This window comes from Stylophora pistillata, chromosome 12 (assembly GCF_964205215.1).
Source record: "Stylophora pistillata chromosome 12, jaStyPist1.2, whole genome shotgun sequence".
In the NCBI taxonomy this organism is placed as follows: Eukaryota; Metazoa; Cnidaria; class Anthozoa; order Scleractinia; family Pocilloporidae; genus Stylophora; species Stylophora pistillata.
In genome coordinates, this window is record NC_142530.1 from 21,308,900 (window position 1) to 21,322,371 (window position 13,472).

The 13,472-nt window shown below is 38.5% G+C and overlaps 1 protein-coding gene and 1 long non-coding RNA gene across 3 annotated transcripts; both read left to right on the plus strand.

Moving 5' to 3' along the window:
• The first annotated feature begins 213 nt into the window (after nucleotides 1–213).
• LOC148719225 (limbic system-associated membrane protein-like) lies at nucleotides 214–6,900 on the plus strand. Its single transcript, XM_088740723.1, has 5 exons — nucleotides 214–333; nucleotides 3,317–3,652; nucleotides 3,741–4,070; nucleotides 4,534–4,800; nucleotides 5,163–6,900. Exons 1-5 carry the CDS (start codon nucleotides 231–233, stop codon nucleotides 5,507–5,509), a joined length of 1,383 nt encoding a protein of 460 aa, XP_088596849.1. The 5' UTR covers nucleotides 214–230; the 3' UTR covers nucleotides 5,510–6,900.
• Nucleotides 6,901–8,877: 1,977 nt separating this feature from the next.
• On the plus strand, nucleotides 8,878–10,189 carry LOC148719226 (uncharacterized). Of its 2 annotated transcripts, none has more exons than XR_015993886.1 (3): nucleotides 8,878–9,127; nucleotides 9,359–9,553; nucleotides 9,784–10,189. It is a non-coding gene; the product is annotated as an uncharacterized LOC148719226 (long non-coding RNA). The 2 variants fall into 2 exon arrangements; XR_015993885.1 differs by having other exon boundaries at nucleotides 8,879–9,127; nucleotides 9,343–9,553.
• Nucleotides 10,190–13,472: the final 3,283 nt, after the last annotated feature.

A 13,472-nucleotide genomic window follows, 5' to 3' on the forward strand; every position in this document is an offset into this window, starting at 1 on the left:
GAAACACAAGGTGGTTGCGATCTCATTGTTAAACAAAAATATCGTTTCAGAGTCGTTACAGAATCGTTGCAGAAAGTGTCAGGAGTTTCAGACAATGAAATTCGATATAATGCCAGCCAAGTTTAGGAATTTCTAATTATCGTCAAAAAATATCTATTGTTAACCACATTCTCAGCTGTAGATGAGTGTGTAACTTTTGCTTTCGTAAATTGCAAATAAAAAGAATTCAGATGAATATTCTCTTTACTCCACTTGTTTGGGGGAATGCCAAAATGACCTTCCGAGGAGCTCTTTTTATCGCTTGTATTTTAGGACATTACTACTTAATCTCAGGTGAGATTAAACTATTTTTGTTTTGAAAAGGAGTCAAATTACCCGAGAAAAACGTTCACCTGTAAACTCAATTAGTTCACACGTGGGCTGCTCTTGACATGCCCAAGCATGTCCGGATTTATCCTATGAAACAGGGTGATCGTTTAAAATTGGCTCTGTAAAGTAGGCTTTCGTGCTTTAAATAACTTTAATTGATTTTTCCCCAAAATAATTCTTCTGCGGGATCTCCCTGGACTCGGGATAAAGTTTTGTTTTACATCATACCCAAGATCGTAGAAAAGTATGATCGTTCGTCTCACGATGTATTCGCTCCTTTAGTCTTCTGATGGTGATGAGGTCGTTATCTTGAGAAAAACGTTGAGCACCTGATTTTTATAAACTCTATTCAGCCTTCCTTTGAAATAAACCCTCCACCCCTTTCGCTAATCGAAAAAGAATGAAAATCCATAATGTTACAGTGAGAGTGCTGCGAAAATGGTTATATTCTCGTATTATCACACATTTAATCTCTTTCTCATGGAGGAAATGTATACGTTATACGGCGCTTTGTGATTCTGATTGTGACCCTGAATGGGCCCTGGTTAGTCCCCACTCCAGCCACCCTCTTTAGTAAGCCCCCGACTGGAGTACCTAGAAATTAGCCTTGAACATTAGAGCGCTTATGAAATGATTTTAACTCATCATGAAGAGCAACCGCAGCTTTTTTTCTTACGTAACATCTGATCTTCGCACAGCCAGCTCTCTATCCGTTTCGTTTCAATCAATTTCATCTTTGCAGCCCTCTTGCACGCAATTAAAAAACTTCCTAGCAATGTTAATCCACATTTAGATGTAATTTCCGAAATAGTGACTCATTTTCATTTGAATGTGACTTGTGCGATTCGGGCTATGTTGGTTTCACACACCGCCATCTGCATCGTGTTCAAGAACACAAAAACTCTTAGTACTCCTCTTCAATTGGCAAGCATTTTTGTGATAAGCAATCTTTGGTTCTAAAGAGTTTTAAAATTGATTTTAGCGTTCTAAAAAAGTGCGCGAACAAATTTGATTCTCTACTCTGCGAAATATTTTTATTAAAGAACTGCCGGAGACCAGCACTCTATGTACAATGTTATTCAGTTTGTGCAAAGGTCTTTGATTAGCTTTAAATTATTTTTTTCTCTTTGTATGTTCTTATTGTCCGTTTACACCTGTAAAACTTTGTTATACTTCTTACACGCATAAACATGTACTGTTTCATTCTCACCGATCGCTTAAAAATGACTGTAGTATGGTCAAAACATACGAGTTCGAATCCTGTCCGCAGTTATTGTGTTGTGCTCATGCACCAAACGCTTCCTCAGTGTTCGTGTCTCTCCGCTCAGGAGAGTTTCTTTCAGATAACGTTAGCGTAAAAAAGGTAGACGGAGCTACCTTCAATGGACTGGCGTCCCATCTACTAGGAGCCTGGCTCCTTTATTCTGCGACGGAAACCTGGATTTGCTCCTGTCGTTCGAGACAATGGGCCACAAAGCCTCTTAGACCTGACTATTAGGTCATATTTATGCATAAGACCCCCTTTCAACAGAAACGGGAGACAATTATGTCACTGCGCCTTTTAATAATACGCAAACTATGAGGGATAGGTCAGGTTTCGAGCTCAACTTGCTATTTCATTTTATGTTCCCATCAATCTCTATTGTAATGGAATTCATCAGGCGGAAATAAAGGAATAATTCGCAATTCACCGGTCACAACGCATATTTGTTTTCTAGAGGGACTTGAAATTTAATGACGATAGTTTTAGACGTATTTTCAGAATGATTAATTCGTACCACAGTGACAGACTAACTTCCATGAGATTTCTTTTTAGCCATAGATTGGGAAAGGAATGTATAAGTGCAGTAAATGGTTTGAACCCGGGGGTAACATGTGAAGGTGTAGTCTGATCGTCCGGGTGAGTGTAGTCCTGAGAAGGACTGTTGTCGGTGGCAGTGACTGACGTTTCGACAACCTGTGCGGAAGTCATCATCAGAGTCAAGTGAGTGATTGTTGTCAGTAGAATGTTCTTATTCCAGTTCGTGTGAAATGATCGGTTGGTTTTGCCGTGATGTTATTGGCTGTAAGACTCAAGTGACGTAAGTCGTTCGTGATTGGTCTGTTTCGGTCTGTCGGTAAAGCTAGGTTGTTCTTTTTCGGTCGTTTGTGATGTTTATGTCGTGAATGAGTCGTTTGTATGGGGCGGGTAGTTGTTGACATCTGTTTAGGGGAGTCTGTTCTAAGTTAGTAAACCAGCTTTCCAGAGTCAGTCGTTGAAAATAGTCAGTGCTGTAGGTTAGGCATTGCGCAGAGTCCCAGTCAATGTTGTGGTTGGTAAGTCGATGGTGTTCAGCAATGTGATTGCTGACATCACCTTTCCTCGTCGCCCGTCTGTGTTCAGTCAGTCTTGTTGTGAGGTTTCTGCCAGTCTCACCGATGTAGGAGGCTTGGCAGTCGGAACAATTGATCTTATAAATCGTTCCCTGTCTGTTCCTCGGTTCGTCTTTGTCTTTAACGTTGGTTAGTGACTGACGTAGTGTGGTGATGGGTTTGTGGGCGACGCGGGTCGCACAGGTTGTCGAAACGTCAGTCACTGCCACCGACAACAGTCCTTCTCAGGACTACACTCACCCGGAAGATCAGACTACACCTTCGAATGTATAAGTGTTTGTTCTGCCTTCATTTGAAGCTATGTGCAATTGATAAGTCTGTCTCAGAAAGCGACTTCGAAACGCTGACAAATAACTAATTGGTACCACAATGGCTGACTTCAATACTACTAGAGGTTTTCTTTAAAGCCACAGAGTGGGGAAGCAACGTATAGATACAACAAATTTATGTCCCGCCTTCCTTTAAGCTATGCGCCATTATCAAGCCTACTGATCACAGAAAGCGACTGCGAAACGCTCTTGTGTCAATAAAACTCTTAATTTCGTATTGTTGCTTTTACCTTTTTTTATATCAGGTGTTGCTGCTCTAAGGCCTAGGATCACGGAGGTCGATAAGGCTGTTGTTGCCCGAAAAGGTTCCACTGTAACCTTGTTATGCCTTGCCACGAGGGTAAACCGGCGTAAGACCGTATTCTCCTGGGAATTCAACGGACAAAAACTAAAAAGCAGTAATAGAGTAATAATCGCTGAGCCACACTATTGGACGGCTGAAAGAAACGGAAACTTTTCTCTAAACATCAAGAATGTTTCAGATAATGATGTAGGTACTTACACCTGCAAAGTCTACAACTTACACGGGGCAAAGATGCTTGAGGCAAAGGAGAATATAGAGCTGTCACTTCAGGAAGAAAGTGAGTTTGAATTGCATCTTTTTTCGTTCTTGTAGAAATAACTGCTGCTAGTATAATAGTCTTAGCCTGTGGCCTTTTCTCTATACAGGTGTCTCTGTAATCCTCCCAGTCATTAAGGCACGTCATCCCTACGTAGTGACCAGCGAGGGTTCCAATGTTACTTTGACGTGCGTTGGTCGAAGGGTGAACGCTCTCGATACCTTAATTACATGGAAGTTTGAAGGCCAGGAGATAGAAAAAAGCTCAAACAAGAGAGCCGTTGTCAAATTCCTCCCAAAGAGACGAGGGAGTTTTTCATTACATATAACAACTGTTTCGAAGGAAGATGTCGGTAATTACTCGTGTGTCGCATCTACAGCCGACTTTGGAAAGTGGATCGTCAAAGAAAGTTTTATTCATTTGAATCTATTTGAGACTGGTGAGTAACTTTTTAACACAATGGTTTTCGTGCCTTCATCCTGACCTTCAAAAGAGAGTCTTGCAATCAAGTCACGTAAAACAAAAGCCCAGTCAGAACGAAGGGAATATCAACAGGAGCTAATGTGAATTCCAAGTACGAAGGGAAATCTTCCAGAAGCGTGCGAAAAAGGAATTGAGGCAAAGCTTCGTTGGTTTTTAGTTTGCATCTAGTTTTTGGAGAGGATGGAGGGGGTGAAAGAAGTGTTGGACCAAATTCGATCTAATCATATTTACTAGGAAAAAACTGTTCTAATTGTAGTATAATTGCGTTTTTAGCCCTGATATGCATTCGCATATTTGTGTATTACCATGATAAATCTTGACATCTATCTCTCTCAATCCCGATTCTGTTTCTCAAAAATGCACCATTAATGTATAATTTAATGTTCTGGAAACTTTTTTTCATTAATTATCAACTCTAGTATCGTGGCCCAGAGGAACTTATGGTTTGCCAATGCCAAATAGTGGCTGCCCAACTACGAGTGAGTTCTCATGGTCAGAGGGTTATCATAGGCAAGACACAGAGGAAACAGGCCCACGAAGCAGTTGGTCCAGTCCACTTCACTTGAAAGGAGATAAGACTCCTACCCAGATTACTCAGCATTTCTGTGTAAAGACAAATATAGTTGGGGGAAGACTTTGGCCATCCGGGCAATATTGTATATACAGAAAGGGAACGTGCCCAAATGGTAAGGTGTAGAGGTTGTGATTCTAAGTTTTTCACCCTAGTGAGCGACCGTATGTGCGCTTACCTTCCTCCTTTGTAGTCCATGAACCTTGTGCTGTTTTGCGCGAAAAGGTTGCTGGTTCTCATTCTTTTTCTCTTGGTGTTTTTCTTTGTGTTATGTGGTCTCACTCCTCCGAAAATTATGCATTTCGATCGGTTTCCAGCCTGGAAAAGGGTCTTTAAGAACTTGGTTCTGATGTCAACTGTGATGATGACGGGATTGAATCCCGGACCAAAAAAGGCATATGAATACTAAGATGAGACAATAAAAATACATACAACCGAGTGAATGGTTTCAAGGTAGTATTATCTTGTTTACGACAGGATTTCATGAAGGAGAGATCAAATGGGACGACGAGGACACGAAAAACGACAACATGGCTGATGGCGTTTTACCTGACGGTGAATACAGCAAGGACACTATTTTGCGTTTCTGCTGTCGATCAGATGGGTCAGCGGAAAACCCTATCGAACTGCCCATTCGCGAGCCTTTTTTCCTCTTAAAGCACTCAAACCGTTGCCAGGCAGTTTTGGGCATGCGTATTACAGAAGAGTGGTTATTCTGGGACTGTGAAGACCGAGAAAACAAAAATTCATACCATGGAGAGATACCAGCGTCTTTTATTACGAAGGACGTCAAACTACATTACTGTTACTACGAAAAACAATGATAAACAGTATGCGTTGCTTTTATACATAACTAAATTAAATTTAACTTAATTAAATTGTACTGGAAATAATACATTAAAAAACATTAAAGGATACCAAAGTAAAGGAAAATGAAACACATTCATTGTAAAAACAGTAAAGACTCTGAGTTTCTCAATTTAGTCAGCACACTCACCCTTTTTTCAATTGATGTGTCGCAAATAGCACAGATGGCACAAATTGAGTAATTGTCGATGGTAGTGCCTCATAATGAAGTGGAATACTCGCTCCAGGCCCCGGTTGTTCAAAGGTTGGATAACGCTTTCTACTGGATAAATCGCAATCTGGTGGATAGCGGATTTACACCAAGATTTGTGGGAGGCAACTTGAAAAAAATTTCTTATAGGCAATATTAAATTTATGTAAATATTAAACACTTAATTTCATTTATTTTTTATCATATTTAACATAAAAGATATTTCTTTGACTTGCAGATAGCAGATGTTTATCAGGGCGGGTCAATTTTATAGATAACTAAATTAAATTAATATAATTATACTGAAAATAATTCAGAAATGAAGGAATAATATGCATAAAGAGACATTAAAAGGATACCCGAGCAAAGAAAAAGTAAAATAAAAGAAATTCATTTTTAAAGAGATAAAGACCTTAAGTTTCTTAGTATAGTAACAATATTGTAGAACTGCTTCAATTTGTGTTTGTCAGGCTCAATATAGGCATCTTTAGTCTTAGAGAAAAACTCTTTTGTTTCTTTTTGAAGGATTTCTTAAATAATTTTGATTTTCATTGGTGTCTCCTTCCAGATTCTGACACCAATACGCGAAAAGGACTTGCTTTGCATTTTAAGCCTAGATGACTTAGCGTTAAAGAGTTGTGATGTTGATGAGCGAGTAGTATGGGAATGGATGTTTGACCTTCTCGTAAAAATTTTCATGACGCTAAAAGGTGGACTGTCATCACGAACATCGAGCAATAGTTTACATACAACATCATAATGTAAGAGAGTGATAGATAGCTGGAATTTTTCATTTACAAATGAGGGGATAGCATGTTCTTTTCTATCAGTAAAGTAAATTAAGCGTAATACTCGCTTTTGGAGAACAACAACTTTGTTTAGATATTTTTTACTTGCCTTTCCCATAAAAAAAGAGTTCCTAAGTTAAATAAGGTAAAATTAAGGATTTATTATATATTTGTGAGGACAGATGATAAAATAGTATCTCAGCTTGCAATCATTCCTACGGTCTTACTAATTTTAGTGATAACACAGTCAAAGTTCTTTTTCGAGCAAGAAAGTTTTTTAATTTCAAAACACCTAAATGTTTTATGTAGCTCTTATGCTCTTTAATAACTCTTCTACTTGTTTCATTAACAAATATACCTATTTGTGGAAGGTAATGGATCTTCTTTTGTCGATAGTAAGAGAAGTACTAAGAGAAGTTCTACGCGAATCTAACTGTTGCATTCACAGGCCAAATATAATTTACACCTCTTCCGCAGAATTATGGATATTGGTTGCGAAGAAAGCATTTGTGAGGGGAGACAGACAGAAACGAGTACGGAGAAAGGAGAGGCATTACATATATCTTATTAACCAAGCGTGAGGGCCGTACTGAGAGAATATCGGCCTGAGGTCTTGAAAGTACGGACCGAGCACAGCTCGGTCCGGACAAAAAAGACCGAGGGACGATATTCTTCCAGTACGGTCCCGAGCAAGCTTGGTTAATAAGAGATTTATTATACGACTGAAGTTCAAAGGGACACAAGTGCAGCATCATTCAGGACCATTCGGGACGGTGCTCGGTCCAATACTTAGAGAATATTGGACCGCCAATAGAGCATTTTGATTGGTTGATTTTAGTTATTGGCCCTCCGACTGCCCGAGTCGTGTAATAAAAACATCTTACCATGAAAAGCAGCGGCAGAGGTGTTTATATGCTTGTACTTACAGGGAAACCTCTCGACGCGCGTAACAATTGCTTTAAATAAGCTAGGTGGCGTCTGCTTGTTTGACACTAACAAGTGATCTGTGGAAATGCTTACGTACAGCTGTACAGAGAACGGCTGCTTATGAATGATTCGTTTTGGAAATCATCGCGCATATTGTACTCAACAACTTAAAGACTCTACTTTTCTAGCCTTGCCGTTGTTCGTTGTTCAGAGGTCTAACCGGGTCATAGCCATTTCTGGATACTTAATGACGTCACCACTATGGGTGTCACCTCGAGGAAACCCATTCATTACTTTATTCGAGCCCTATAGCTAGCGACTTTGTTCCCTGGCCATATCCCATGAAACTTTGCAAAATTACAGAAGACAAGATATTACACACATTGAGCAACGAATTGATGGCGGTTACGATGACGAGACAGAAAAATTCAGATGAAAAGTCGGGTGGAGGTGCTTGTTGCGAAGCGCTCGACTGAAGAGTAACCTCTCTTTAGTTGAGATTTTCAGGTATATAACATTTTTTTTGATTCCTGAAAAAAAATTTTTTTAAAACTAGAATAAATTTGCTTCCAATCTGTCTAAATTTCAATCGAGTACACGAGGTTTTTGTTCGAGTGCACTGATGTTGAAAGTCTGTTAGTTTGCAAACTAATAGGCGGATTCCCTTTGTCTAGATCCATCGGAGTATCGTGTAAACCATAAATTTTAACCATACGTTGTGGCCGGGCAATTTTGCATAAAAGGACAATTATTTATTCGACCTTATAATAATAATAATAATAATAATAATAATAATTAATAATAATAATAATTAATAATAATAATTATAATAATTATAATAATAATAATAATTATTTATTGGACCTCATAAAGCTTACATTGTGAATTTCAGATCAGGGTAACAGCTTGGATGAACACATTTCATATCTCGAGACACTGTCGTCTTTGTGGCACAAATCTGCCGCGGACTAAGGTCAGTGCTGCAAACAAAGAAGCTTTTAAATTAGAGCTCTGGAAGAAATTTTTAAATCAATGTCGATCTTGACAGCAGAGAGATTCATCCATCCTCAATCTGTTCGGGATGCAAGTGATTTCTCTGTAGAGTTCGCACAGTTTCCGATCTAGAGGAAACTGCCAAAAAAAAAAAAAAAGGAATAATTATATGAAATGAAAATCGTGTGCCCTCTATTCCTGTCAGGTATCGCATCCGGAAAATTTGCGCTAAGAGCGGTATGATGATGGAAATAACGAAATCACGCTGGTGAAAAGCCTTGTCGAAGTGTCTCTATAGACCACTTTCATAAATAGCTGCCGGATTAATATTCTTTTGTTTAAATTGAAATTAGCCCCACTGGCCTCGTTCTCCAGTACATAATTCAAAAGAAACATTATCTCAAGCGAGGCCAGAAAGGCTAATTTAGATTTAAACAAAAGAATATTTATACGGCAGCCATTTATGAAAGTGGTCTATTGAAAGCATTCCGGAACAAAGGTTGCAATTTAACTACACGGACTGATGAGAGTGAAATTTTCGTCTACAAGCACGCGCGCGAGAGAGGAACTTTGTCTGTAATAGCAAAACTCGTTTAAAAACACTGCACGTGCTCAGTTTCACATTTTTCGGTGATAGACCTGTACAAAATTTCCATACAGGGTGTTCAAATCAAAGGGTAAGTGTAAAGGATATATTATTGCTGACTTAAAGCCATAGGACCGAATTTATAGTGTTCCGAGATCTAGATTCTCCCGCGAATCGATCAATAGCGAAAAATACCTTTTATGATTCATTTGCATATAATTCAATCTTGTGTATTCGTCTTAAAATCGATTGTGACTACTACCTTTTATTTTATCCCACTCGTGTTTATTGGCGTTTATTTTCCAGATATCATTATTTTAAGGTCAAAGCTCCACGTGGAACACCGCTTATGATTCAAAGTGAAGACCACAACACGTAGAACCCGCAAGCACCGGCTTGTCTTCTTCCATGAAGAATCGAACGCATTCCAGAGGCTCGACGAGAAGTCCAGATATTCAGCAAATCGCAGAGAAAGACATACACTTTAGAAGATGTCAAAGGACAGCAGATCGGCAGGGTAAGTTACTGTTTTCTTGCCTTATTGTTGCTGTTTTGTAAAGGCTTGTTGGACTGAATATTGATACATGCCTATTTAAAAATCGGAGAGAAGCAGTACATTGTCTTTCCTCGAGAGAGAAATAAAATTATCCCGATTTCACGATGTCACATCTCTCTCGTCCCTATTGTTATCAGTGCGCGTTATTTGGTTCAACCTTATATAATCGGTTTTCTTGTAACCCAAAATAGGGAAATCAATGGAGAACCAACAGTAACATCCAGGCTGGCAGAGGAGCCTTGATTCCTAGAAGGACCAAAGCGTTACAAAGAATTTGTGCTGGAAAGAATCCACTGTACTCTTCCAGAATGCGAGGATGTAGAGGGCATGCATTTTGAATGTTTGAAATAAATGAATCGTTTTAATGATATCTTACGTCCAGTCCTTACTAGCGAATTCTGTTTCGGTTTACTACCACATTACAACATGGCCGCCACAAAAAAAGGATAAGCTCAACTTCTTCTTGCTGCCAGTACCTCTCGGCCAAATTTGCTTTGTTTTGATTTTGATCTCGCCCAATCACAAAGCTCGAAACCGATATCCAGAAATGGTTATGGCCCGAACTGTACTCTAATTATTTCAGTTTTTGATGGATCTAACTGTGAACGTTCGTCTCCATTCGGTAGAGTTGTCATATTTGGGGCAGCGTAGGTTTACATTGCTGCAACGGTATTTCTGGAGTGAACATCAGAATTCAGTTGAAGCAGAGATTTCAGGTATTCTGGTATTTTATCGAGTGTTCTCTTGAGAATGAATGTGCTTTTGTTGACGTACACCTCTTGATAGAAGGGAAGCCAATTCAACGTGTTGAACAAAGGCAATGTGCGTGAGCGTGGTTCTGCGTCTAAGACGATCATTGAAGCTCTCTTTTGCAGTCTAAGAATGTTGTTTGGGTTTTCTTTAGATGTTGGTGTCCAAATGTTGGCGCCATATAAGAGAGTCGGTTTGATAATAGCATTGATATATATTTCCTTATGGTCACTCTTTAGATATGGACTGATATATTTCAGGAGACCAACTCTTTTTGATACCTTTTAAGCGAGAGCAGTACAGTGATTTTCGAAAGTTAAGTCATCATCAATCTCTACCACGAGAAATTTATGTGATCTTACTCTTTCAATCTGTGAATCATTCAAGGGAATAGACAAATTGCTATCTAGATGTTGATCTTGATTCAAACGTTTTCTCGATCGCTTCCCGATGACAAGCATAGATTTGGTTTTCTTTTCATTAATTACCATTTTGTTCATATTTTCCCAAGCCTTTCTCCTTAAGTAAATATTCACAGAGACGCAGAGATGGATCTAGGGGAGGGGCTCTGGGGGCCCGGGTCCCCTCTTATTTTGGGTAAAAGATGAACGCGGGGGGGAGAAAAGCCGGCGGCGCGCATACACACACAAAACTGCCCCCTCCCCCCCTTAGCTTAAGGTCTGGATCCGCCACTGATGATATCTACCGGTTCATAGTTCTCCCCAGCTTTGAGAAAACCCCTCTTGATGTAGCACTTTAAACTTTTGATTCGTTCTTGTTTTGAGAGTGAAAAGGTCGTCACTGATTAGTTTTTTCATCTAAAAATTTTGTCTCATAGGATTACATGAAGACCAACTGCCGATTGATCACCTGCGGAATTGAACTTTGTCCAGTTCAAGGTTGAAACGCGACTATTCCTGCGATACTTTTGGAGTAATTATACCCCATGGAGTCGCACTGGATCATATGGAGTCCTACCCAGTCCCAATCGTGACCCAAATGAGCCATTGATACAGCAGTCGGATAAAATATCAATATAGAGGGTCCAAAAAATTGCTTTCGAATTTATGATATCGACCTTCGTTGCATAATGGACCAACTGGATAGTAAACTGTCTTATCTGTAATATCGATATTTATAGCTGTTGTTTTAAAAAACAATATGTCCTATCATTCGATTGGGAGAAGAAAATTAATGTCACTTGTCAAAATGCAAAATACGCTACAGCATGCACGAGGGGGAAACATCGGTAGGATTCCCTGAGGAAGTCATCAACAAGCTCACTTCAAGCCGAAAAAAAGTAACGATATGAAACTGCTTTTTATTCTCAGCCCAAACTTTACTATTCTAATGGATTTTACTTGGATTTAACTTTGGAAACGAAATGTTAACTTGCTTTTAAACAGATTTTTGAATGGCTTGGAAAGTTCTTCCCCTGTGAGACTTCTTTTTCCTATTAATATGCTAATGTAAAGTTGATTAAATTTCTTTAGGTTTAGAAATTACAAAAGAATCAGTATATTTACTTGACAACACCATGATTTTTTGAGTATCATCTGTCCACATCCTCTTACCGGATAATTCAGTTTTTCGGTGATGAAAAATAAATTTCTAAAGATAATCTTGAAATGTTAGTATTTGCTTTGCGCCTTTTACCGCCTGAGTGAAAAAAGGCTTCACACGGACAGCTTCTTCTCCCATCTTATGCATGTGGTTGTCTTAATAATGTTTATGAAGTGTTCAAGGACATCAAGAAAGCAAAAAAGAACAGCTTGAAATAATTACCTTTCTTTTACAGTGTTGTTATCTCATCTGACTATGAGATGAGAAAAATTTTGAAAACTGGCAACAAGAGAATCTGAAAGATCAAATGTGCCAACTGGTTTCATCCATAACTAAGCCTTTTTGCTAAAGTTCATCTCAGCTTAATAAATGGGTTATTAAACCCTCTTTCTTTCTTTCTTGTAAGGGTGATAAACAATGAAAAATATAAATTTTCTCGACAAATCGTTGACGCAGAATAAGTCATTTTCAGCGCGCGCGTTTGGGTATCTAGCCTGACTAATCTCACTTGGCAAGAAGAAATTTTTTTTAAAGTAGCTTAGAAAGTGTATTTTTGGTTGTATAGTGCTCCATTGAAATTTATTGTCTCTCTACACGAGCCAAGACACCAATAGAAGTTTAACAATGTATAACAAAAGCCCAAGGTTGGTGTGCACGGACTAGATAGAAAATATCGTTTTCTCAGCTGGATTTAAAGCTGAACAAACCACTTTTAAAACAATAACGGAAATTTTCAAAGCAAATGCAGTATGCTCATGAAAAATTTCAGTTCACAATACACTTCTCTTATAAGAAAAAACTCAAATTTTTAAAGACCAAAAGGTAGGTGCAAACGATGTTTTTAACGGAAACTTCTGTTAATAACACAACTGCATATTTTATTTTGCAATTTGTAGCTGTCGAAAAGCTAGTTAAAGTGGCGTCCCTATTCAAGTTTAATTTTGGACCAAGCATTCGCGCAAAGCGCATCGATGATTTTCCAAATAGGTGTTTTACAAGAAACGTTGAATCAATATTCTATTCAGATATGGGATATATCCACAATAACTTTCGATGTGATCGAAGGCTTCATATCTTGGGAAAAAAAATTTGTTTTTAATAATCGCAATGTTTATCTTTTCGAGCACTTTTTATACAGAGCGCAAATGTCATCAGAATCTGAAAATTGTCAGTGTTGCATTCAAACGGACTTTCATAACATCGCAATGGTGGTGATATATTGAAAACTAAACTGAACTGGAAAAATATATGGAATACTCTACGATTTAGCATCTTTCTTGGTCTCCGAGACTTCGATTTCGGCAATCTTATGAAATTTTTCAAGATCATAGACGGCAGAAAAAGGATTTGCAAGATGAGAAATGTAATACATTCATTTTGAAAATGAGGTGGAAAAAATGGGTACATTCTTAAAAACATGTCCCAAAACTTAAAACATATTTCCCTAAACTTTTGTGTGGTGTTCGGTTTGAGAAATTGATGTTTAACAGTATTAATGTAGCTTTCAGAAAAAATAATATCAGAAAAACTGTTCACCAGCCGTGAAAATAGAAGCATGTCGGAATCT